The 23,946-nt window shown below is 49.1% G+C and overlaps 3 protein-coding genes, 1 long non-coding RNA gene and 1 pseudogene across 8 annotated transcripts in view; 4 read left to right on the top strand and 1 right to left on the bottom strand.

Moving 5' to 3' along the window:
- The first annotated feature begins 290 nt into the window (after positions 1 to 290).
- LOC148390308 (odorant receptor 131-2-like) lies at positions 291 to 5,065 on the top strand. The gene is made up of 3 exons (XM_088389979.1): positions 291 to 1,735; positions 2,517 to 2,688; positions 3,205 to 5,065. Exons 2-3 carry the CDS (start codon positions 2,536 to 2,538, stop codon positions 3,985 to 3,987), a joined length of 936 nt encoding a protein of 311 aa, XP_088246105.1. The 5' UTR covers positions 291 to 1,735; positions 2,517 to 2,535; the 3' UTR covers positions 3,988 to 5,065.
- Positions 4,315 to 7,025, top strand: LOC148390307 (odorant receptor 131-2-like). The gene is made up of 3 exons (XM_088389978.1): positions 4,315 to 4,437; positions 4,991 to 5,107; positions 5,698 to 7,025. The coding sequence occupies exons 1-3, from the start codon at positions 4,402 to 4,404 to the stop codon at positions 6,511 to 6,513; spliced, it is 969 nt and encodes a 322-aa protein (XP_088246104.1). The 5' UTR covers positions 4,315 to 4,401; the 3' UTR covers positions 6,514 to 7,025.
- Positions 7,026 to 7,027: 2 nt separating this feature from the next.
- On the top strand, positions 7,028 to 8,724 carry LOC148390306 (uncharacterized). Its single transcript, XR_015861344.1, has 2 exons — positions 7,028 to 7,835; positions 8,125 to 8,724. It is a non-coding gene; the product is annotated as an uncharacterized LOC148390306 (long non-coding RNA).
- A 1,925-nt stretch (positions 8,725 to 10,649) lies between these two features.
- matn4 (matrilin 4) lies at positions 10,650 to 23,159 on the bottom strand. 4 transcript variants are annotated; one of them, XM_088389975.1, is made up of 17 exons: positions 22,922 to 23,159; positions 21,545 to 21,751; positions 19,408 to 19,501; positions 18,630 to 18,805; positions 18,344 to 18,502; positions 18,048 to 18,279; positions 17,472 to 17,594; positions 17,039 to 17,161; positions 16,513 to 16,635; positions 16,258 to 16,380; positions 15,713 to 15,835; positions 15,475 to 15,572; positions 15,135 to 15,266; positions 14,604 to 14,787; positions 13,917 to 14,063; positions 13,722 to 13,826; positions 10,650 to 13,083 (listed from the first exon to the last, which is right to left on the bottom strand). In XM_088389975.1, exons 2-17 carry the CDS (start codon positions 21,701 to 21,703, stop codon positions 13,025 to 13,027), a joined length of 2,160 nt encoding a protein of 719 aa, XP_088246101.1. In that variant the 5' UTR covers positions 21,704 to 21,751; positions 22,922 to 23,159; the 3' UTR covers positions 10,650 to 13,024. The 4 variants fall into 4 exon arrangements, with proteins under 4 accessions (XP_088246101.1, XP_088246103.1, XP_088246099.1 ...); XM_088389973.1 differs by lacking the exon at positions 17,472 to 17,594 and having other exon boundaries at positions 10,652 to 13,084; positions 13,723 to 13,826; XM_088389977.1 differs by lacking the exons at positions 17,472 to 17,594; positions 21,545 to 21,751; positions 22,922 to 23,159 and adding an exon at positions 20,295 to 21,527 and having other exon boundaries at positions 10,651 to 13,083.
- The window catches only part of LOC148390303 (ral GTPase-activating protein subunit beta-like), an 88,274-nt pseudogene continuing 86,062 nt past the window's right edge, over positions 21,735 to 23,946 (top strand). The window contains exons 1-2 of the transcript XR_015861295.1: positions 21,735 to 22,007; positions 22,872 to 22,950. The product of XR_015861295.1 is annotated as a ral GTPase-activating protein subunit beta-like (transcript). The remainder of the gene's footprint in view (positions 22,008 to 22,871; positions 22,951 to 23,946) is intronic.

Below are 23,946 nucleotides of genomic sequence, written 5' to 3'. Positions count from 1 at the left end.
TGAACCGCAATCGTCGGCAACTCTAGGGACATGAACCGCAATCGGCGGCAACTCTAGGGACACGAACCGCAATCGGCGGCAACTTTGGAACACGAACCACAATAGGCGGCAACTCTGGAACACGAACCGCAATCGGCGGCAACTCTGGAACACGAACTGCAATCGGCGGCAACTCTGGAACACGAAACGCAATCGGCGGCAACTCTGGAACACGAACCGGAATCGGCGGCAACTCTGGAACACGAACCGCAATTGGCGGCATAGAAAAAGTTAGAGCCGCAATCGGCGGCGCTTGGAAGTCGGGATCGCAATCAGTGGCATTCGGAAGGTGAGCAGTGCGCAGCGGCAAGAGCCACCGCGCGCCGCAGCAGTGGGAGCGGGGCCAGGGACGATCGCGGGTCCGGTGCAGCTGGCTTGAAGTCTGGCGACGCCCGCGGGTCCTGCGACGCTGGGGTGGAGCCCGATGGCGACCGCGAGTCTAATGGCGCCGCGGGTCCGGCGTCGCTGGAGCGAAGTCCGACGGTGGCCGCGGAGCCGCTGGCGCCAGAAGTACTCCGATGGCGGCCGAGGGTCCGGCGCCGCGGGAGCGAAGTCCGATGGTGGCCGCGGAGCCCATGGCGCTGGAACATGCTCGGACGCCAGACGTGGATCGGGCGTCGCAGTGGGAGCTGATGGAGGAGGTTGGTCCTGGCGCTGGTCACTGAAGTGGTCGGATCATTGTTGTCTTGATGTTTTTTTTGGTTCCTGTTGTCGTAATGTCTTCACGTCCTTTGTTTCACGTCCCTGTCGGTTAGTCCTTTGTTGTTTTGTTACGTTATGTCAGTTTGCCGGGTCTGTCAGCTTGTTTTCTTCAATAAAGCCTGGTCCAAGCTGTACTTGGTCGCCCTGCTCCATCCGTTCCGTGATATTTTTAAGCTTGCAATTGACAAATGTTCATCTTTTCAACAAGAACCAAAAGTCAAATTAACTGAATGAAACAAATTGCATGTACTCTCAACAAATACAACCAAAGAAAGGAAACAAAAACAAGACTTGAAAACAAACAGTGCCTCCCCAACACTGCACGTTTGGCAATAACGCTTACATTTTGCCATTTGCTCACAGAAAATTGGCCACAAAAACCCCAAGGGTCCATGGACAGCGAGGATCCTTTCGACCGCAAAAGATTTGTGCACGGATATAGAACGCACAAAAGTTGTGTTCTGCAAAAATACTAAAAGACATTGCCACCAACAACTTGTTGGCTGCCGTCGCAGACGTCAAAGATTTACTTTGACTGGGCCAAGACGCCGTGGGTTCAGCAAAAGCCCATCTGTCACCATGACAAAGTTCTTTCTTTTTTTTTTTAAAGGAGGGGGGATGGCTTGCACGTGTGAGAGTTATTGCAATATCGTTTGCTGCGTCTGAAGCGATTTGCCATCAGAGGCCTGCCACCGTCCCCACCGTCCCCACCGCCGCCGTGGGCCCATCATATCACTCCAACAATAAAAACAATCATGCTCCGACATGACGGATAAGCACACGGCGACCACGCTCACAAGATGCCGCCGAGCCCAACCAATATTGTAAAACACGTGACCAATATCAAGGGGGAACGCATCATACTTGTGTGCGTGTGTGTGCGTGCGCGCGTGAATGTGCGTGTGCGCGTGTGAGTGTGCGTGCGTGTGTTCTTAGGCTATAAAAGATTGCTGTCAGGCGGACGTGGGGTCAGAAGTGCATCCAAGTGACAAGGGTGAGTATCCGCTTCATCTTCTAGTCATGTACACTCGCAGAAAAAAAGAAAATGGCTGGCTGCAGCTTTTGGAGTATTTTGCAGCTCTGGTTTTCTGTTAATAAACATTCGGAGTTTGGGTTGCAACCGTTGATTACGCTTGGGGATTTATTGAAAGTTGCACATTGTGTGCATTTTGGAGTTTTGGAGTGGTGTCTTCCTTTTCTCCCCAGCCACATACACGTCTCGTTATGATGATGATGATCTAGTTTTGAGCTCCAAATATGCTGCGATGTGATTGTCATGCCATGTTCTGATGTTTCAAACGTAGTGACTGAAGGATGCCTGCCAACTTTTCATTTTTCCTGACGTATTCTTGCTCTGTTGACTTATTTCATGATTATTTTGCTCATATTTTTTCAAAGCTTATCTCCTTTACACCAGATTTCATTTCGTATTTGATTTTACTCTTTCAATCCATAACGTTGTACGCTTGATTTGATTTGTTGATTTTGTCAGGTTGTACTCCCAATATGATGCTTCTTTTGGGTGATGAACAGCTTTGGATGATTTGCCCCCTCCCTCCTCAGATTTTGCAAGGCTTGATCCAGGCTTTGCTCCTCTTGAAGCAGGGAACACGTTCAATGTGTGGAGGTGTTCCATGCCTCGATTATGTGTCCCAGATTTTGCTCACCATTGTGTGACACCGTCAATTTGCGACTTGATTTGCAAGATTTTGGCAGCCTGCACATGTCAAGAGGGTTCGAAGGCTTCTTCAAATATTGTTTTTTGACATTGTCAGAGTGCGGACAGGCGTCAAGATGGGCGACGCTGTCTTGGCCAACGCCAGTGTGGTCATCCAATACCGAGACTCGCTCAGCAAAGCGGTCCTCAAGAATGTGCTGGTGCTCGCCATTAGCCTGTCCATCAACTACATCAACGCCAGCCTCATGTACACCTTCTGCAAGCACCAGGTAGGCCAGCACAGCGCTGTCGTTGCAGCGCCGTCGTTGCTGCACCGCCGTCGCAAGGCAGAAGCCATTGCAGAGTCATTTGTCCAGAAGGAGCACGAGCTTTAGATCCTGACCGGGCAACATTTGACATTGTGGCAGATGGGCCGAGTGGTCGGGCCAAGGGACATGTTGAGCGCTAGCTGGGCTTAACCAAACGCAAACGTGACGACGACAGACAGACAACAAACAGAGCCTTGGGAGACGGCTCCTCGGACGCGGACTTTGACTTTTGGGGCTGGGGACCTTTTGAAGACTTGACTTTTAGGTGGGATGGCTTTTGAGGTCAGCCCAGTTGTTACTTGAGGGAAGTCGGCACGACGCGTTTGTAGGGTTGGCTTGCATCTGCTGAACTGGGACTGGACCACGCGGGAGAAGGGTCGTGAGCAGCGTGCTCCATGTTGCTCGGAGACAACTTGAGGAACACCCCTCTCGGTTTGGTTTGACTGAGATCAGTTGTTTGAACTGGCTGTCTTCCAGATCTTCTACTCCAATCCTCGCTACGTCCTCTTCTTCACCCTGGTGGTCAACGACATGATCCAGATGAGTGTGGGTGTCATCCTCTTTGTGGTCAGCTACACCCTGTACAGGATCAGCGTCCTATCATGCGCCCCCTTCATTCTGATGGCCATCATCACCACTGAGAACACGCCCCTCATCCTGGCATGCATGGCGGGCGAGTGCTACGTGGCCGTGTGCCTGCCGCTTCACCACGCCCGCATCTGCACGCTCAGAAGGACCCTACTCCTCATCGCCTTGATTTTTACCATCAGCGTCATCTCCGCCTTACCGGATCTCTTTGTCACGCTGGCCACTGAGCCTCTGGATTTCTTCTCCTCCAGAATCTTCTGCCTCCGAGAGACGGCCTTCCCCAATCCGTTGTTGGCACAGAAGCGGGACATAACCTACATTGTCTACCTGGTCCTGGTGTGGTCAGTCATCTTCTTCACGTACTTCAAGATCCTCTTCACGGCCCAAACGGCCAGCAAGGACGCCAAGAAGGCTCGGCGGACCATCGTTCTGCATGGTGTTCAGGTTCTGCTGTGCATGACCATCTACGCCGTGCCCCTGGTCCAGGACGCGCTCCTGCACGTCTTCCCCAGGAACTATTCGGACTCGCTGTTCGCTTGCCACGTCGTGGTTCAGATGTTGCCCCGCTCCATCAGCCCCATCATATACGGTGTGCGGGACAAGTGCTTCAGGAAGTACCTCAAACACTACCTGGTGTGCAGGACTGCGCCCCACGGTGCCCACTGCACCTGATTTGGCACTCAAACAACCCCCTCCCGTGGGAGTAAAACGACACTCGCCAAATGGGAGAGGGGGTTTGCCGGTGGGCTGGCACTCGGGGGCCTTTCAAGGGGTGCCGTATGCTTTGGAAAAAAAGACAGGTGTCATTTAGAAGGCAGTGGAGGTTAGGTCATGACTTGACAAGTGTGGAAGACAAAAGCCCGAAAAGTCAAAGCCACACCCTCAAATCCAAAAGTCACAAGATGTTGAATAGTATCATGAGAGAATAGGCCGCGCCCTCGTGGCCCATGACGTTACAGCGGCCGGAGTTTGCGTTTGGCTTATAAGTGGAGACGTCTCCTCATCTTCTTGCCGCTTTCTCGCCATAATGGCTGTCACCGCGTTTTCTCTTCATCTTTGATTCCATATTTGGTCTCCTCCAGCGCCATGAACTCTTCAGACAACGCAAGTTCCCCACAGCAGGTACAGCTGCATGCACCCTTGCACTCTTCTCAACTCTTCTCTCCAAACTTTTTGAGAACAGAGCTTCAAAAACTACGTGGGCATATTAATGTCTGTGTGTGCAGCTGTTCTTATCCTTTTGCTTTCCGGTATTTTGCAGCCACTTGCTTCTTGTCTAGGTGTTGTCCAGGTTTTGCTAAGATTTAGTTTGCGGCTTTCTTTCAGTTTGCATCCGCTGTCGTTTCTGTCTTCCCTGTTGAGTGAGTTGAGTTTATTTCTGCTTTGTTTTGCTTCTTTGGTGAATGATTGCATGCATCTTGCTTGCTTTTTTACTTGTTGTTGTTCCTTGAGTCCGTTATACACCGGGCCGCTTCCTTCCTTGCACTGAGGTCTGTTTGTGTCATATGTAAATCCTCCAAAAACAACCAGCCTCTTCACTTTTTACAGTGGAAAGCATTGAGGGTGAACACATAGAATAAACATATCAAATCCATGACTAATTATTGGACTTGTCATTCTTCAGTCGCTACATCCAACGTGCCCGTGTGTGTGCATTTGTGTGTGTGTGGGTTAGGTGGCTCTGAGGGACAGTCTTGTGTCTGCAGTCGTTAAAAACCTCCTGGTGGTTCTTCTGTGGTTCTTGCTCCAGTACATCAATGCCACCTTGCTCGCCACCTTCTTCAAACACCAGGTACACATGCACAAGCAACCAAACCCCCACACAGACTCAGACACACATACATACACGCACACACACACACACACACACACACACACACACACACACACACACACACACACACACACACACACACACACACACACACACACACACACACACACACACACACACACACACACACACACACACACACACACAACTGATTTGTCTGGTTTTCGTCTTACCTAATTTTTTCAGTTGATAGCCGCCAATGATGTCATTGCACTGTGTGGGAAGTCACCTCAATTTGGTCTTATTTGTTTTGTCAGCATCCTCTTCATTCATCTTCCACCACATCGGTGGCGTTGCTCCACTTTTTTTGTCGCACACACACGCACACACACACGCACACACGCACACACGCACACACGCACACATACAAGCCTTCCCCAAAAAGCATCGACGACATCCTCTGCAAAGCTTGTGGGAAAACCTGTTTGCGTAGGGGGGACTAAACTTGAGACAGGTCCACGTAGGGATGCCGTCCCATGACAATATCGCTGACGCCGCTATCGATGTTGTTTGTGGCTGTGATTTTTGCGCGGACGGCGGCGGGGCAGACATTTCATGAGGAGCCCCGCTACATCCTGTTCATTCACATGGTGATCAACGACAGCGCCCAGCTGAGCTTCAGCGTCACCCTCTTCCTGCTCAGCTACATCGTGTTCCACATCCGTGTGTCCCTGTGCTGCGTGTTCATCCTGCTGACCGTGTTCAGCACCAGAAACACGCCACTCAACCTGGCTGCCATGGCGGCCGAGCGCTACGTGGCCATCTGCAGGCCTCTAAGGCACCACCAGCTGTGCACGGCCCGGAGGACCTACCTGACAATCCTGCTCATTTGGTTGGTCAGTGTGGCCCCTGAGGTCACTGACCTCTTTCTCACCGTGGCCAGCCAGCCCCCGGGCTTCTTCCTGGGCTACGTCTTCTGTGTGCGCTCCAACGTCTTCCCGGACGCCCTCATGATGCACAAGCGCATCGCCTTCGATTGCTTCTATTTCCTGTGCGTCTTCCTCACGCTGGTGTTCACCTACATCAAGATCCTGAGGGCGGCGCGCTCGGCCTCAGCCCAGAAGGGTCTGGCCGAGAGGGCCCGCAACACGGTCCTGCTGCACGGCGTCCAGCTGGCCATGTGCCTGCTGGCCTATGTGTCACCCGGTGTAGAGCTGCTGCTGCTGCTGGTCTTCCCGGGGCACATGCGGGAGATCCGCTACGTGGGCTACCTGCTGGTCAACATACTGCCCCGCTTCCTCAGCCCCGTGATCTACGGCATCCGTGACGACAAATTCCGTAGGTACCTCAACGAAATGCAGAGATCCTGCTTCGCGCCGCTCAGGCCCAGGAAGCGGCCGCCAGGGGGCGACGTGTCCCGCTGACGCTTGGGAGCGGTTGGAGCGTGACGTCAGTGGAGTACACCTTTTTGGAAGCAAAATTCCCTTTTTGTGACAATTAGGTATAGCATTTTGGCAATGTCATTGTTGATATTAAGCCACGAATGAATATTGCACTTGCTCTCTCAATAAATCACGCGTTGAAATAAGTTTGTATTTTTTAATTTTATTTATTTATTTATTCATTTATGGTCATTTACACACAAACATTTACACCGTTACGCCAGGGGTGGGCAATTAATTTTTACAAGGGGCCACATGAAAAACCTGAGTTGTGTCAGAGGGCCACACCTACGATAACTTAAACCTGCTCAATTTTCTTCCATTGTAAAATGCACTAAATTATTTATTTTAAATAGTTGGTACTGGTAATTAGAAGAATACAATTATTCTGTTTATATTTATATTAAGCTATGTGAAATTGTGGTGTAAAGGTCAAATAAAAAAACAATTATTAATCAGTACAATTTATTCTTAACCTCTTTAACTTTTCCTCAAATGACAAAGCCACTCCATCTCTGGGTATGAAGTTTAATAAAACGTCCTTGTTGGGCTTGCAGTTTTGCTAGCAATGCATCAGCCTCTGATGCGCCCTGTTTATCAGACAGATGTATTTTTTCTCATGCTTGGTCGTGTTGTGGCGACTTAAATTATATTCTTTAAACACAGCGACCTGTGTACCACAAATCAGGCACATGGCTTTACCTTTCATTTCTGTAAAGAAATATTTGGCAGTCCATGTCTAGTTGAAAACACGGCGCTCCTTGTCAACTTTTCTTTTCTGAGGGTCAGCACACATTTCTCGGGCAGCATTACTTCGCACTGTTCACCTTCACGCACAGCTCACATACACGTACGCTACACGGAAGTGTGACGCCTTTCAAAATAAAAGCGAAACACTTGTATTGTACGCACGACACAATTTTTTTTTTTTTTAAAGGGCTAGAGAGACCGGTATATGTATAAATCGGTTTTAGTTAGCTTATGGGCTTATAAATATAAATTGACGCTCGAAACAACGAAAAGGAAGCTGTTGCTCTGAAAAATATAATTTAAATTTGCCGCACAGACGAGTTTGACTGCACCGAGCCACCAGCCGGAAGTGACGTCTCATGACGTCTCAAGTTGTACGCGTTTAGCTTCAGTGAAGGTAAACAAAAAGAGAAGAGGGGCCAGCGCGGAGACGCCGGGCCAGGTTTGCGGCCAACCCAGCTCGCCTAGCCGTGCCTTCCATTATCCTGGCGTACGTTCGTTCGCGGGACGACAAGATGGGTTCAGTTCGCCTGATAGGATCCACGAACCGTACAGTGCGTGCCTGCTGTGTGCTCGTGTTCACAGTGGCCTGGTTGACTGTCATCTTTCCGGACTCTGCTGTGCATCGGGAGCGGCTCGCGTGCTATCACTCTTATTGTTCATCTTCTTGTTTTAATTTTCCTGTGTTGTAAAGGAAAATGTGCTTTCGGGAGTTTGCAAACATATTTTTTAAGGTTGTGTTAAACTTATAATCATATTAATATCTAGTATTTGAGTGCTCGTATGGATTGGTGGGTGGCGAAGAATGTGCAGGCAAACTGCATGAACTTGTTTTCTTCGAAGTGTTGTGGAATAGGCCCGGATAGGGAGTACCGGACGAGAACACCTCCAGGTCGGTGAGGAACGAGAACAACAGCACGTCTATGTGGCCGGGCTTCGAGGGGAAAACCCAACCGCCTGACCTCAGCGACACCTGGACGGGGAGGAGATGGCCATCGACCAATCATCTCACAATATTTTGCATGCTTTAATATTCATATTGTGTTTCTTTAAAACTGGGCAACCCGGAAGAATGTGTCGTCTTTTGGTGGTCACAAAAACGCACGAGCTTTAGTGTGAGGGACCCGGGACCCAGGCCTGTATTAGTGCGCTTTGTCAGGAATAAACAATTGGTAAATTTGGTCTTCTCTTTGACAGAACGAACTTGCAAAATTGTTAGGTGCGCCAGTGTGTGGATTAGGACATAGCAATTTATGTGTTAAGTGTTGATCGCAATTTGGAGTCAGATCAATAACTAAAATCCGTAACCTAACAGTTGTTTACTTGTATGTGCGTTGTGAACTCTGTCTTGTCACCCTGGGATAGTGAGAAACGTAATTTCGATCTCTTTGTGTGTCTTGACATGCGGAGGAATTGACAATAAAGGAGACTTTAAGACTTTGACTTTGAAAAGTATGTCGAAGCGTGACGGGAGGGGCACAATTCAGAAAACGTGCTCAGCTCGTCGAAAAAATGCGATTTAAGAAATAAAATTAAAAATGCGCCTAAAACCTAAACCAAACGCTGCAGATGTTCATTTCTCCATGTGCAGTGGTCAACTCGGCACTCTACTCTTTTTACTATGCCAACCTAACCACAGTGACGGGAGAGGCACAATTCAGAAAACGTGCTCAGCTCGTCGAGAAAATGCAATTTAAGCAAAATTAAAAAATTAAAATTAAAAATGCTTATAAAACCTAAACCAAACGTTGTAGGTGGTCATGTCTTCATGTGCCGAGATCAACTCGGCACTCTAAAGCCCCCAAGAGCACTTTTTACGATGCCAACCTAACCAGAGTGACGGGAGGGGCACAATTCAGAAAATGTGCTCAGCTCAGCCCAAGTGAACTGCTAGATTCATCATATTCTGCGTCAAAAGAGGTTTCTGAATCGGATAAAATTATGCTAATATTGCCGCTAGAAACGGAGCTGTCGCTATCATCTGCCATGTTGTTTGGGTTTGTTGACATCCAGATGTACAACTTGTGACGTCACAGTAATGGCGCCGCCAGTTTGGCTTCGTGCGGGACCCGATCGATAAACTGGCATTTCATTTCAGCTTTATTCTTAGTAATCGGTGTCCATTTTTAATTTCCAATGCAGCAAATGTGTTCACTTTATACATTCTATCAAATTCCGTTCTAATTGAAAAAAAAAAAAAGGGATGTCTCTAGCTCTTTAAATTAGGTAGTAATCAAATATAATTTACAATTGGCCTCATGCGGGCCGGACAGGGACGCACAAAGGGCCGGATATGGCCCGCGGGCCGTAATTTGCCCGTAATTTGAGTAACAACAAAACATAAAAATCTATTTTTTTTAAATATCTAAATGAAATCTATTGGCGCAGGCAAACAACAACGTTACTCAAACACAAACATTCACACCGTCATATGTGGGTATCGAACTCATGGCGTTGGCACACAAGACAAGAAAGTGTACCCCTACGGGTAAACTCCGGCCCGCGGGCCAAATCCGGCCCACGGTCAGATTTCATACGGCCCACAGCTTCGGTCTTATAATGTATTATTTATGGCCTGCCTGCACTGTCAAACTGAATAAAAAATAAATAAATCATGAAACTTGTAACTGTAATTCCTCCTTTTACCAAAAGGTGGTAGCACCGCCCGCTCCGCTTATTTCTGCCATGGCGACTGCAAAGAAAACGAGGAAAGTTGACATTGAGGGCCCTCGCTTTCAAGAGAAATGGGAATTACAATACTTCTTCACTGAAAATCAAGGCAATTGTGTTTGTCTAATTTCTAAAGAGACAGTTAGTTGCCTTGTTTCAGGATTTCAACCTAAACAGATACAATCAGACTAAACATGCTAACACATACGACAAGCTAACAGGGAGTGACCGCGCTGATAAAGTGAAGCAGCTCCAAGCTGAACTGGCATCACAACAGCGATTCTTCACACGGGGCTGTGAGTCAAAAGTAAATCAAAAGTAAATATTACTTCATATTGAATATTACGAAGTGGCCATGTTAATACTGTTGATGTTATGAACCTGTAGACGTGAAACAAACTATTACTTTCTGAAAGATATTGTAAATGACAAGAGCAAAGCTCACTTGTTATAAGTTTTGATGATAACAGACAACTTTCCATTACTTATAACTCCTGTTTAAAATGATCATGAGGCAAAAATCATTTTAAACTCATGTAAATTTAAGGTATTTCATACAGTTTGTTCAATGTTATCTGACTCTTCAGGTATGAATGAAAGGCAGAATTTTTGTTTTTAGAGTTGTTCACATCTGCCTGAGTGGCTTATATTTGGTTGTTTTGTCATTTAAAGAATAAAGACAATTGGGACAATGAAATTTGTTTTATAACAGTGTGTATTTGCATGAAATATTTGTAGTTAAAAAATGTCCGAAAAAACTATTGGCCTCCGGGCCCCTTCACTTTATCAAATCTGTCCCTCTTTGCAAAAAGTTTGCACACCCTTGCTCTACACCAGGGGTGCCCAATACGTCGATGGCGATCGACCGGTCGATCGCCTGGCCACTACTGGTTGATCGCGTGACATTAAAATGTTTTTGGGTTTTTTCCGCACTTGACGCGTGCGCAAACAACGGCGCTAACAACACAACACTAACACACTAACTCGCGAGTGTCCTCCAATTATCAGAACACTGTTTTTTCTCTTAAACTTAAGAAAGGGTATAAAAATGTGTGGGGCAGCTGGACAAAGTAAAAAGATTACAAAAAAAGTATCACTTTCATAGGGAATGGGAGGAGGACGATAACACACGCACACGCACACGCACACGCACACGCACACGCACACGCACACACACACACACACACACACACACACACACATATATATTTTTACATATATATATAAGGAATGGGGTCGAAATACAAAAAGTCCTGCCTAGCTACAAAAACAGATATGCTCAAACCTCATTGAATAAAGTACATAAGCAGAAAAGTATATTCACATATTAAATCAATAAAAGAAACACTTTAAGCTCATAATTATAACTACACACCAAATATATAAAGAAGACATAACTAGACATTTTTGATAGGTGGTAATGATAAAGGTTTTATAACTTTATGATCTGATTTGTATTTCTGAGCACTTTGAAATAACAAATGTCTTTTGATATATTGCCTAAATAGCTTAATGACCCTTAAGGAACTGTGTAATGCATGCCTGATGTTTTTCTCTAAATCATGGACACAGCCAGAGTCGTCTTGACCGTTCAGTACTTGATTGTATCTTATGTTTTGACTAATGCTAGACGCCAGTTTTTGATTACTACTGAGGGAAATATTTTGCCTAACAAAGAAAAGATACGGTTGGAAGCATGATTAAACTAAAAATAAGCAAAGACATGAAGTATCAAAAGAACACATTTTACATAGTCAGGGAACAGCAATAGATTAATGATGTCACAGCCAAAAACTAACATAATTTCGTACAAAATGACAAAATTGAAAGAATGAGGTACGACAGTGTATGTCCAAGATTGGAGAAGAATGTTCACAGGAAGGTCACGTGGAGATAAAACCAACAGGTGCCAGAGGGAGCCAGCCAAGGACTCGGCCAAAGATGATCGCCAAGGCCGAAAGACGGGATGGAAGACAACAGCCCCCACACACACCGAATCGCACATAACCAGCACCCACTCCCATGGCGAACTTGCCCCACCCCAAAGACTCATCAGCCATCAATCTCGGCCCACAATGTGCAACTTAATATAAGCTGATCAAAAAACCTTGAACGTTGCCTTTTCTGAATGGAGACTTTCTGCTCTTGAAGGGCCCAGCGCTGTATTGTACTTTCCTGAAAACAGAGCTTTTTGAACAAGAATTGTGATTGAACTCAACCAACCTGTGTAAGTCTAATTTCTGCTTCAGTGTCTTAGGATTTTCCTAAATTTGAAGAAATCAAACGAGCACGCAGTGAGTAAATTGGAGAACAGGTGATTGGCAATGGCTTTCGCCATGAGGCGCAGATAACGCGCTCTCTAAATTGTGGACAAAATGCAACTATATATATATATATATAATTAATTAATTATTCTTTTAGTGGGTAGATCTTTGTGACCTGGTCATTTCAAAAGTAGCTCGCGAGCTGAAAATGTTTGGGCACCCCTGCTCTACACCATCAGCGACTCCCAGTTTGTGTTCTTTGCATGCTTAAAGACGACCAATGGATGGGATGCCTACTCCATTTGCGGCAGCAAATCATGTTGCTATTTTTCACGTACATTATGATTTTGAAACACGGTCTAGGTCATGAATGAGAGCTTTCACATTACGCTTGGCTGGCGCTTTGTAGCAACGTACCACCGCCTCCCAATACTGCTGTCAAGCAACTTCGCACACCAAGTGGTTTATTGGTGTCTGTCCGGTGCGTACAAAACGTGGAAAAGCAAAATATCATCCAAATGTTGAACGAGACATCTGTGTCTTTGCCGACTCCGCCCGCACTCAAACTTCATCGCCAACATTCTTTTTCACGATGGCAGCCCAAGTCCCGTTGAAAGTCCGAATGGTGGAGCGGCGGTGGTCACTCCAACCAGGAAAAGGAAATTGTCAGACTTGTTTGTTGCTCTTAGATGGGTCGTCGGTGTGTTCTTCTTGTTGTCGCCGCCCTTCTCGTTGATCTCCTTCATCCCGTCAATGTTGTTCGGCTTCTCCCGATCATCATCGATGTCGTCTTTCCGCGCGCGCCTCACTCACTTCCTGTTAAACAGCCGTTGCTCCAGCTTCTCCAGTCGGGCACTCACGGCAGCCAGTGGACGCCTGGACGTTAAGGAGCAAAGGCTTAGGGCTCTTCCAAACAACCACACCCTTGAGCGGACCGAGCGAGCGTCACAGCTCGGGCTTGTGCCTTCTTGCGCTTCCCTCCCAGTGGCGTGAAACGCGAGAGGAACAGGGCCACCTGAGAAGGGCTTTTTGCTCATCTTTGCGTAGCGACTCCCACGATCAATGGTGTTGTGTGTCACATCTTGGATTGGCTAGAAACGCTGAGCAAACGAGGTGGAACGTTAACAGTGGCAATTTTGGAGATGGGGCAGATTCAACGCTTGACATCCACGTCTCCGAGACTCTCCGGTCTTGGGCACGATCGCACAAGTCTGTGTTTCAGACACGCTCACTCGATTGGACTCAACCCACGTGTACGGTGGGGATTTTGCAATGCCACCGGATGTTTGTGTGAATTCGACACACCGAGTGCCGGCGCTATCTACGGATCTACTGTGCGAAAGCCAACAGCGACTCCGCCAGGCACTGTGTGAAAAGCACGCCTTGCTCGACACGGTAAATGTCCAGTGGGATGCGTTTGAATGCTCGTTTACAACTGATGGTGGTGGTGGTAGGGGGTGGGGTGACACTGAAACGCAGAGTGGCTTGCCCACGTGGAAAGGATATGCGAGTGTGTGACACGCTCCAGGTTGCTGACGGTGGCCTGCTGGAATTCCACCAGGTTCTCGCAGGCACACGGGTCCTTCACCTTGATCTCACCTTGACTTTCTTCTGCGGACGCCAACGCAAATCAGTAAGGAAATCAGACCAACCTTCTCACCGCCACTTTTACGTGTTTTTGTTTCTTTGCTTAACCCTAACCTGGACACACGTTGAGGTTGAGCGCGATGGTGCTGATGGCGCTGAAGTCGGAGGCGTAGAACAAATGCTTCTCCAAAGGTTCCGAGGCGATCTCGCGAAGCTCCTCCTCCAAGGCTTTGCCCACGCCCACCGCGTACATAATGATGCCTGGCAGCGAGCCCACGTCACAAAGTCGGCATCCAGATGTGATTCGGGCCCAGTGAAGGCGGCGCCAAGGGCAGATGCAGACAAGACGCAGCAAACTGCCAGCAGAGCGGGAAGGGAGCCACGAGCAAACGCAAGCTAAACGGGAACCAATCGAGCGAGCAAACCGGAAGCGGATGGGAAGAAAAGGCCAGAGGAACTGGCAGTCGACGGTAACAGGAAGCAGGCAAGCCAACAAAATTTACGCAGGCAAAAGGCAAGCAAATACTGCGGGAAGCTCAAGCCTGAAGGAAAGTGGGAGTGGACGTGAGACCGTCCAGGATAAAACGGCAAAACGAATAGGGAAGCCAGCAAGAAAGGAGAAGGAAAGAGGAAAGGAAGAGGTGCCGAAGAGAGGAGGAAGCAGCAAAGAAAGGAGGAGGCGGAAAAAAAAGGAGGTGCCAGAAAAGAAAGGAGGAGCTGGCAAAGAAAGGAGGAGAAGGCAAAGAAAGGAGGAGACGGCAAAGAAAGGAGGAGGCGGCGAAGAAAGGAGGTGGCTCCGACCGGCTTGTTTGGCCCTCTTGGCGAAGTCGCTGATGTTGTCCTGCGAGCGTCCGTCGGTGAAGACCAGGCCGATCCTGGGAATGTTGCGGGCTGGTGCTCGGGCGCCTTCCGTCTCTGAGAAACTGCTCTCCAGCATGTGCTGCAGCGCCAGGCCCGTCATGGTGCCCTTCTCCATGTACGGCATCTGCACGCGAAGCACATGCAACTCAAGAATAGGTGTCCTGTCTCCATCCTACCCCGGTCAGCCTGTCTGTTTCTGTGCCCAAATGAGTTTCCATGAACTCTGTCTCCCTGTCCTCTTTTCTTCATTCACACTCCATCCGTTTGAGCGTAATGTTACATTTACTTCCTGCATTATTTTGAACGCACTTCCAAATAAAAGCCTTTCCCTAGTCTTTACAACTGATTTTCTTTGAGACGCGCTCAATTAGGACAGGCGTCACTCTCTGTATACGCGTCAAAGTTGTCTAAAAGACTTCAGGGCTGGAGACAAGCGGTTGCTTTTTAAATCCAAAGCCTTCCTTTTCGGACCTTGTTGACAGCAGCTTTGATGTCGTCCGCGCTGTGGAAGCGGTCTAGCGTGAACTCGGTCTTGACCCGACTGGAGTATTGGACCAGGCCCACCCGGGTGCCGTGCTCCGACACGTCCAGCGTGTCCACCACCTGACGGGGGACAGATGGAAGAAAGGAGGAGGGAAAGGAGGAAGGAAGGAAGGAAGGAAGGAAGGAAGGAAGGAAGAAAGGAAGGAAGGAAGGAAGGAAGGAAGGAAGGAAGGAAGGACAAAATCGCCATTTGGAACTTGGCATTCTGCCGACGAGCGCTCCGTCCCCACTCCTGAATCATCAGACGATTCGGGATCGTGGCAGGCACCTTATTGACAAACTTCTTGACCAGCTCAAAGTTGTGAGGGCGGACACTCTTGGAACCGTCGATCAACAGCACCAGGTCCATGATGGCCGACTTGCACGCTAAAAGGCCGTGACCACAATGTGACTGCGCTGTTTGCATTTGTGCAAGCAGCTGCATCTTTGTATGTCAGTGTGCATGCATGCATGCATGGATTGGAATGAGTGAATGAGTGCGTCCATGCCGTAGGGTGCCGCCTTACTGCCGCAGCTCTTGCCGTCCTCCTGCAGGAGTTGCCTGTCGGGACACAAGCAGTAGTACGAGCCCGGCGTAGTCACGCACCGATGCTCGCATCCGTGATCCGGCGAGTCACACATGTCGAACTCTGCACACAAACCAAGCGCATGTGTCAGAGCAACAAAAGGCGCCATACAAGGAAGATTTCGATGAAACCTTCCAAAATAATCAGTTCAAATGAAAAAAAGTTTAAAAAAAAGTTATAGTCCCAATGATTGTCACACACACATCTGGGTGTGGTGAAATTTGTCCTCTGCATTTAACCCATCCCCGTGTGATTTTGATCCATCCCCTGGGGGAGAGGGGAGCAGTGAGCAGCAGCGGTGCCGTGCTCGGGAATCATTTGGTGATCTAACCCCCCAATTCCAACCCTTAATGCTGAGTGCCAAAACAAAAGGTAGAATATCAAATGAACATGCAAAGGATTTTATTTTTAAAGGCAAACGGGTAGCCCAAAACAGCGCAACGGGCCCCAAGATGCAAAGATGCAAGCACTTGGGCAACACGTACGCGCGCACGTCCGCTTGTCGGCGTTGAGCGTAAAGCCCGGCTCGCAGTCGCAGGTGAAGGCGCCGGGAGAGCTCACACAGATCTGCGCGCAGTCGTCTTTGGCTTCGTCACACAAGTCGATAGCTGCAACGCACACCCAGGCGCCAATAAAACATACGTTTGTCTTGAGCTTTGGACAAACGGCAAGCGGCAACTTACCTGTCAAAAAGTCAGATTGTGCCAAAAGGTGTTTGAAAGGAGTATGTTTTGGCTTACCCTGGCAGGCGGCGCCGTCGTCCATCAGCCGGTACCCATCTTTGCAGCGACACCGGAACCCATTCAGCATGCTCACACACTCATGCTCGCATGTGTCATTACCAAAGGAACAAAAGTCCAACACTGAGCCACACACACACACAGACACACACGCGCACACACACAATATTTCATGAGGCAGCAACACACTTTTGGGAGACCTGCATGTTGACAAAAGCATTGGGACAGCTGCCGGAACTGCCCGCTTCAGGACAGTCAAAGGACGGAGGGAGGGAGGAAAGGTGGTAAGGAGGAAGGAATTAAGAAAGAAAGGAGGGAAGGGCGAGAGGGAGGAAGGAAGGAAGGGAGGGAGGGAGGGAGGGAGGAAGGAAGGAAGGAAGGAAGGAAGGACGGAAGGAAGGAAGGAAGGAAGGAAGGAAGGAAGGAAGGAAGGAAGGAAGGAAGGAAGGAAGGAAGGAAGGAAGGAAGGAAGGAAGGAAGGAAGGAGGGAAGGAAGGAAGGACGGAAGGAAGGTGATGTGGCCTACTGCTGCACGTCTTGTTGTCCGGCTCCAGCGTGAAGCCCTGCTCGCAGTCGCAGGTAAAGGCGCCCGGAAAGCTCACGCAGATTTGCTCACAGTCGTGTTTGCCTTCAGCACATAAGTCGATGGCTGCACACAAACACACACACAAAATTGGCATAAAAGGACTTTTAAAATATCAAACGTCTTCATCTTCAATTTATCAGATCAATACGAGTCCCACCTCAATGTATTCAGACCCCCGCCCCCGAAATCAATATTGACAATTAGGGCAATATTTTGGCAACAAAATGACGTGAATGAAACGTTCATCGCGTCAAACGATCACGTTCAGCAGATGTTGACTCAAAGGTCAAAGTCATCTTTGATTTTTGGAGGAGACTGACGATGACGATCGCGCTCGCTCGCCCTCGATTGTTCCGCCGTCGTCATGGCTCACCTGTGCAGCTCTTGCTGTCGTCATGGAGCATGTAACCGGGCAGGCAGAGGCAGTGGAAAGAACCTGTAGCACTTTGGCAAATGTGCTGGCAGCCATGCGGCGACTCAATGCACAGATCGGGACCTGCAAGGCTGCCGTCGGAGTCTCACCACGGCAGTGTCACGCATTGCGACATGGGCTGTCTTTTGTATCCTTTCATGCTATCCTGCTTAAAGTGTCGCAATGTGCAAATGTCGCAAAATATTATCCGGATTCAAATATTCTCTGCCAAGAAGGAAAGGATATTCTCTGCCAATATTGCAGGCAGTGTTGCCAATTTGATTTTGATCTCATGGTAGGTATCCTTGTCAAAATCTCGCTGTGCCTCAAGTATATGACAATGCTCCATGTCATATCTTCATGGAATATTGTGAATTTTTCTTTTGTCTTTGTGAAGAAGTGAGTGTATCGACGTTGCGTGCTTGTTCTTGTCATGTGACCACGCCGGTCAGGAGGAATGGTTCCAAATAGAATACGGCAAGAGCGACATCAACGTGGAGCCGGAGGATCTTTGACAGCTGAGGACAGCTCACCCACCGCAGAGTTTATCCTGGAACTGAAGTCCAAACTGGTGGATGAGGTCAAAGGTCTCCACCATGAAGACGTGGTCCTTGAAGGGCGGCGACGCCATAGCCCTGAGGGACGCCATGTCGGCCCGGGCCACGCCCACGGCAAAGATCTCGATGCCTTTCTGGCGAGCCTCGGCCGCCACCTCTGCTACGCGGTCCTGAGGACGGCCATCCGTCACAATCACCACCACATTGGGCACCTGTCCGAGGGGAGGGACGTCATTAGCGAGGCGGGCGGGGGGTTGTTGTGCGTGAGCGTCTCACCCGGGGCCTGTCGCCTTGCGGCGGGCTGAAGGCGTTGTCCATGACGTAGCGGATGGCCAGGCCCGTCATGGTGCCCTGCGCCAGCGGGACCACGCGGCGGATAGCGTCCACCATGCCAGACATGCTGTCGTAAGAGTTCAATGAGAACTCGTTGCGAACCTGCAAAGACCCGGGCCGGGCGGAAGATTTGCATACCGCCGCAAAGGCAAAATCCCCGGTAGACCCAAACGTTTGTGCTCGCTTGTTGCCAACATCCAAAATGAAGAAGAACGAGTAAGCGCCAAACCTGACTGGAGTATTGGACCACGCCCACTCGGGTGCCATTGAGCCCGATATCCAGCATGTCCAGGATGTCGATCATGAATTTGCGCACGCTCTCAAACTCGTGAGGGCGGACGCTGCGCGAGCCGTCGATCAGGAAGACCAGGTCCGCCGGGCCCGACTGGCACCTGTGCTCAGAGCCTGTGGCGAGACGCAATGGGAACAAGACTTTGTTTTCAACACAGCGATAGCGTCCCCCATTGGCACGCCGTTGCGATTGCCAAGCAAACATGAAGTTGCCAGAGTACCACCGTCAAAGTGGCCGTTGTCGTTTTTGTCCTTATCCAATTTGTGTGACTTGATCACAAGTCGCTTGATATCGCTCCTAACACTTCTTGACATGATGTGTGGGTGCCTCCTGCAGGCTCTGGTGATACGACCAGGAAGTGAAGGGACGGATCGAGGAGGATGCGCTGACTGATGTTCAGGTTTTGAGTGGTGGGTGCCATGCACGCTCATCTCAATGTATCACTCTACACAGACTCAAGCCCTCTTCCCATACGTGTGTGTATGCCAGGGGGCGGTCTTCAATGGCGGTCCATGGTCTCCGGTGTCCTGGCCCTGCTGCTGATTCCAATGATGGGGATCGGTGATTTGGCTTCTGCAAACCTTGCCTCAGGACTCGAAGACCGCCATTGAAGACCCCCGGTGTATGTCTGTAACTCTAGCTACTAAGCGTCACGTATATGGTCATCTATCATCATTTAAATGATCAATATTTGAAAGTCGTCATTTGTTCTGACCTGCTTTGGGCCAGGCAATGGCCACGGCCGCCATGCCGAGCAGCGCCAATGCCACGCTTGCACCCGCACGCCTCATTGTCACGGTGACAGCCGACTGCAACAGAAAGAGTCATCTGAGTTTTGTGCAAAAGTATTGGGACAAAAGTGGGAAGTGCAAAGTGCTGAAAATGTGGCATTTGGGGAAAAATAAGAGGTCATCTGCATTTGGACAAAAGTATCGTGACACCAGCTCAGTGGCCTAGTAGTAGAGTGTCCTCCCTGAGGCTGGAAGGTTGTGGGTTCAAACCCCGGCCGGGTCATACCAAAGACTATAAAAATGGGACCCTTTGCCTCCCTGCTTGGCACTCAGCATTAAGGGTTGGAATTGGGGGGTTAGATCACCAAATGATTCCCGAGCGCGGCACCGCTGCTGCTCACTGCTCCCCTCTCCCCCAGGGGATGGATCAAAATCACACGGGGATGGGTTAAATGCAGAGGACAAATTTCACCACACCCAGATGTGTGTGTGACGATGATCATTGGGACTTTGACTTTGACTTTGACCTGACCAAAATCTTGGGCAAACATTTGGACAAAAGCATTTCCGGATGGCCTCGTTATATCACGAGCAGGTTCTTAGTATTCAACCCGGAAAAATGTTTTGGGTTTTCCACTAATGATTAGAGGGGCTGCCAGAGGATTCCAGACAAGGACGGCGAACATTCCGGTCTCGCCCCCTTGTAAAGGGGAGGCTGAAAACAGCTGGCGCGGGGCCACTCGATGTCAAGGCTGGAAACGTTCCCGGCACCCAGACGCGCACGTGTCTATGAAAACCACGTTTGGCATAAGCCCCACTCGGATGCTTGGTTTCACACTTGACTGAGATGTGGAGCGAAAATGCCTTTTACCTCATGCATGTCTTTTCCAAGCGTGTGCTCCAGGGTGCTCCGGTTGTAACCGTTGCTTTTATTCTTCATCTGACACCACACGTGTGTACGTGTGTGCGGAGCACAAAGAGGCCTTAGTGAGGTCCCCCCTCCCCTTTCTGTCTGTGCTACCTTCCTGCTGAGCACACTCACACATTCATTTATCGTCAAAGACAACCTTTCAGTTCCCCCCCTTAAAAAAATTCCAAAGTCAGCGGCTTCGGCGGGCACTCGCTCCCAATGTGCTGCAGAGGAGCTTTTTCCAACGGCTCCAGGTATTGTTTGATTGGGGCATGAGAGTCATGCAGTCATGGTTTCATATCAATGTGGTCCATGATATAAAGCGAAGTTGAGGAGCACCAGCTTCATCCTTTCAGCCCTCAAGTCAGCGACATGCTCTGCTTGATATAAATGCCTGATTACCGGTGAGCGGCTCCCGAAGCCGCCGCAGTAAACGCTTTTGCAACCGTTGGCCCGTACCCCTGAATCATGACAGCGGCCTCAAGGACTGAAACGATGAACACGACGCTCCCTGGCAGGGACTTGAACGCGCAGAAGGGCAACCTCGTCCAGAAAGTCAAGCTTTTGATGAATTGCGGACGACAGTCATTCCCGAAGAGGCACTCTTTGCAAAATCACCGATCCAAGGAGGCGGGCAAGCGCAGACGGAGGAGAAGGGACCGTTGTGTTCTGGGTGGCGGGGTCAGAGGTGAGCGCCGTTTGTTGACATCGTCACGAAAGGAGTCAGAGCGCCGACGCCAAAGCTTTGCATTGAGTCCTCAAAGGCCCTGTTGCCTCCCAACTCATTGAGGAGCGACTTTTTGTTTTGCTTCCGGCTTGGCACCTGTTTGTGCTCAGTGTCCTTCTTTTGCAATGGGGTTCAGGTTTGGGTTCGTCTTGTCTTTTTGGTTTGGATTATGATTCTGGGTCGTCTTTGTCTGGTTTGTCAATCATTGTTCAAGGTCCACTTCCTAGGCAGAGTTGCATCCTATTCAAGTTTCATCCCTCACTTCCACTTTGAGTCTCGTTTAGGGGCGGGTTTCGCTCGAGTTTTTCTCGTTGCGGCGGTTGTATTTTTGCTTTGGGTTTCTCTTTGCCCTGAGTCTCGGTTCCCCTCAGTGTTCCTGTTTGGTTTGTGATTGCGATTGTGGCGTTGCGTGCAGTCGCGCGCCAGCTTTTTGGGCGCTTTGTGTTGTTTGTTGAGCACTTTAAGCTAACTTCCGCTGCGTTACCATGGCAATGCAGCTCTGAGCTTTGCGGGGCAGTTCCTTCCACGAGGGGCCGCTCCAAACGTTCTTCTCCGTCATCACGGAATTGTTGGCAAGGTTCCCGGCCGGTTGTGTTTGACGGGAGGCAACCGCGTGAGATGATGACAGCTGACCATCTAGCATGTGTTTGCACACAGGCACTTGTGCACGCACTACAAAGTCACACACCCTCTTGCATGCACAGTCAAACAACACAAACACACACACACACACACATTCACACACAGTCAAGTTAATGATCAACAACAAAGCAAAGACGCGAGAGAGTGAGACGACAGGAAGGAGAAGAGGAAGGAGGTCTTGACAGGAGGCAGCAGAAGCGCGAGATCCTGCTTGTTAGTCATCTTCTTCTTGGTGGCGACGTGCAATATGAACATGGCCGCCATGGTGGAGCAGCTGGCGGCTGCAATGGATGACGGACGCCAAGGTGGGATGGCGCGCCTGCCACCGCCCGCTCTTCCAAATGTCTCACTGAACGTCTTCATGAGCGTCTCGCTGCGTGCTTTTACGATAGTTTCACTGCGTGTGTGAGCTTCGACCCATCGTGAGTAATAGGAGGCCTTGTTGCATGTGCATGTGTGTGCGCATGCGCACGTGCGTGGCCGTGTGTGTATCTGTCGTCAGACTAAGGTCGTCACTTCCCGGTCACCTCGTGAACTCAACGATGGAAAAAAGCTTGGAATGACAGCTGAGTAACAATTGTTTTAACCATCGCATCATCTGTCCATCATCTTTCGGATTCATTAATGAATCACGTGAAAAATTGGAGATCATTTCATTCGTTTATTTGCATTTGCTTATGTGCATTTATTTTATTTTTTTTTCAAATTGACGTTGCGGAAAACGCATCACCATAAACCGATCATTAAATTCCTGATATGGGCTGTACCATTGGCCGGAAAATTAGCAAAAATATTGCCGTTGTTCACAAGTAGCTCATTTTGGGGAAAAGATCACAAAGAAAATAGAAGAGGATCTACAGCTCAGAGGCTGAAATTGGGGTGATTTAAACTATTCGCCAATGAATGAATTATCCAAATACTTGTTAATTGATTTGAAGTTGTCTATGAATAGATGAATTGATTGTTGAGCTCAGCTCAAATGTTACTGAGCGGTATCGTCTTTAGCGCTCTCAAAGCGTGCATGGGCCGATTTTTTTCTCACCTACCGAGGCTTAACCAAGACAAAGTATTGGAATTTGCTGTTTCTCTTTCTCGAAGGGATTCAAGAGATTTAAGAGATGCCAGCAACAAAGTATAGCGCAGCCACGTGTTGTTTTCATGTGTTGCAGAAGTTTCCCCGCATCGGTCAGCTCGCGTCCAAGCCGAGGAGGCCACTTACCTGCTGGACGACCACGTGGGCTGGGACAGGTGAGACGCACGTGCCTGGAAAAAAGGTCCCCTTCCGCACGTGCACGCACACACACACACACACACACACACACACACACACACACACACACACACACACACACACACAGGCACGCGCTTGCGTGCTCTGGCTCAGCTTTGCTCGGAGGATTTATCCGAGCATGCAACGGCGGCGCTCTGCGCTTGTGCTGGAATGCGGCGGCAGCTGGGGGCCACGCACGTTTATAAGAGCACGTGACCCACCCTCTGCCCCGCGCGCCCACACGCCCCACCTTGCAAAAATACAGCAGCTCAACATAGTTGCTCTCTATTTCGCCACATCTCACAACAAAGAGCAACTTGTGAAAAAGAGAAAAAGTGCAGTAAAGCAAAACCGAAGCGAAATGCAGTCCAACATGAAAGACTGATGCGAACATATTTGTTGGACTCCGTTCACAATCCCCCCTGAGGAAAAGTCTTTTGGATTTACATTGAAAAAAAGCAAAGATGGACTTTGGTTGCACGCCCATTCAAATCATGCTTCGACCACGTGACTCTGATGTAATTTTTGTGCAATGTGCATATTGGCGAAACACAAATCTCAGAAGTTACAATTGCCAGAGGTCGCTTCATGATTTTCTGGTATTGTTTGGGTTTTCCTCCCAAAACATGCACCCTTGGTCACTCCATGGGTGTGTGTTGTTATTTTTGCAAATGGTTTGAAAATGGGTTACTTGCTTTATGAGAAGCGAGGAAGCGAGGACTCAAAAATAAGATTGAATTGAAAGGAAACAATAGGCCCTGGTGGTCAAGGAAAACTAAAGAAAGAGGAGTTCAAAACAACAAACAAACAAAGGATCCAAATAAACACTCGCCAAAACAGACTCGGACATGACTCGATCGAGAGCGGACAATAGAGAGGTGTGATATCAGATATAACGCACGGCACAAAGAGCACGAAGACCCAACAAGGACGGACTGCGTAGCAGACGAGCTGACAAGACACCGAGGAACACC

The sequence above is a fragment of the Syngnathus floridae genome, chromosome 11 (genome assembly GCF_059516105.1).
Source record: "Syngnathus floridae isolate MCC-2025c chromosome 11, RoL_Sflo_1.0, whole genome shotgun sequence".
In the NCBI taxonomy this organism is placed as follows: domain Eukaryota; kingdom Metazoa; phylum Chordata; class Actinopteri; order Syngnathiformes; family Syngnathidae; genus Syngnathus; species Syngnathus floridae.
The sequence above is the reverse complement of the archived record's forward strand: the minus strand, read 5'-3'. Positions and strand labels throughout refer to the sequence as shown.

Coding starts and splice junctions, on each gene's coding strand:
- LOC148390307 (XM_088389978.1), top strand. CDS start 4,402: ATGAACTCTTCAGACAACGCAAGTTCCCCACAGCAG. Junction 4,438..4,990: donor ACGCAAGTTCCCCACAGCAG/GTACAGCTGCAT, acceptor TGTGTGGGTTAG/GTGGCTCTGAGGGACAGTCT. Junction 5,108..5,697: donor CCACCTTCTTCAAACACCAG/GTACACATGCAC, acceptor GCGGCGGGGCAG/ACATTTCATGAGGAGCCCCG.
- matn4 (XM_088389975.1), bottom strand. CDS start 21,703: ATGCTAGATGGTCAGCTGTCATCATCTCACGCGGTTGCCTCCCGTCAA. Junction 16,381..16,512: donor CGACGGCGCCGCCTGCCAGG/GTAAGCCAAAAC, acceptor TGTGCGTTGCAG/CTATCGACTTGTGTGACGAA. Junction 15,836..16,257: donor CGACAAGCGGACGTGCGCGC/GTACGTGTTGCC, acceptor GTTTGTGTGCAG/AGTTCGACATGTGTGACTCG.
- LOC148390308 (XM_088389979.1), top strand. CDS start 2,536: ATGGGCGACGCTGTCTTGGCCAACGCCAGTGTGGTCATCCAATACCGA. Junction 2,689..3,204: donor ACACCTTCTGCAAGCACCAG/GTAGGCCAGCAC, acceptor GCTGTCTTCCAG/ATCTTCTACTCCAATCCTCG.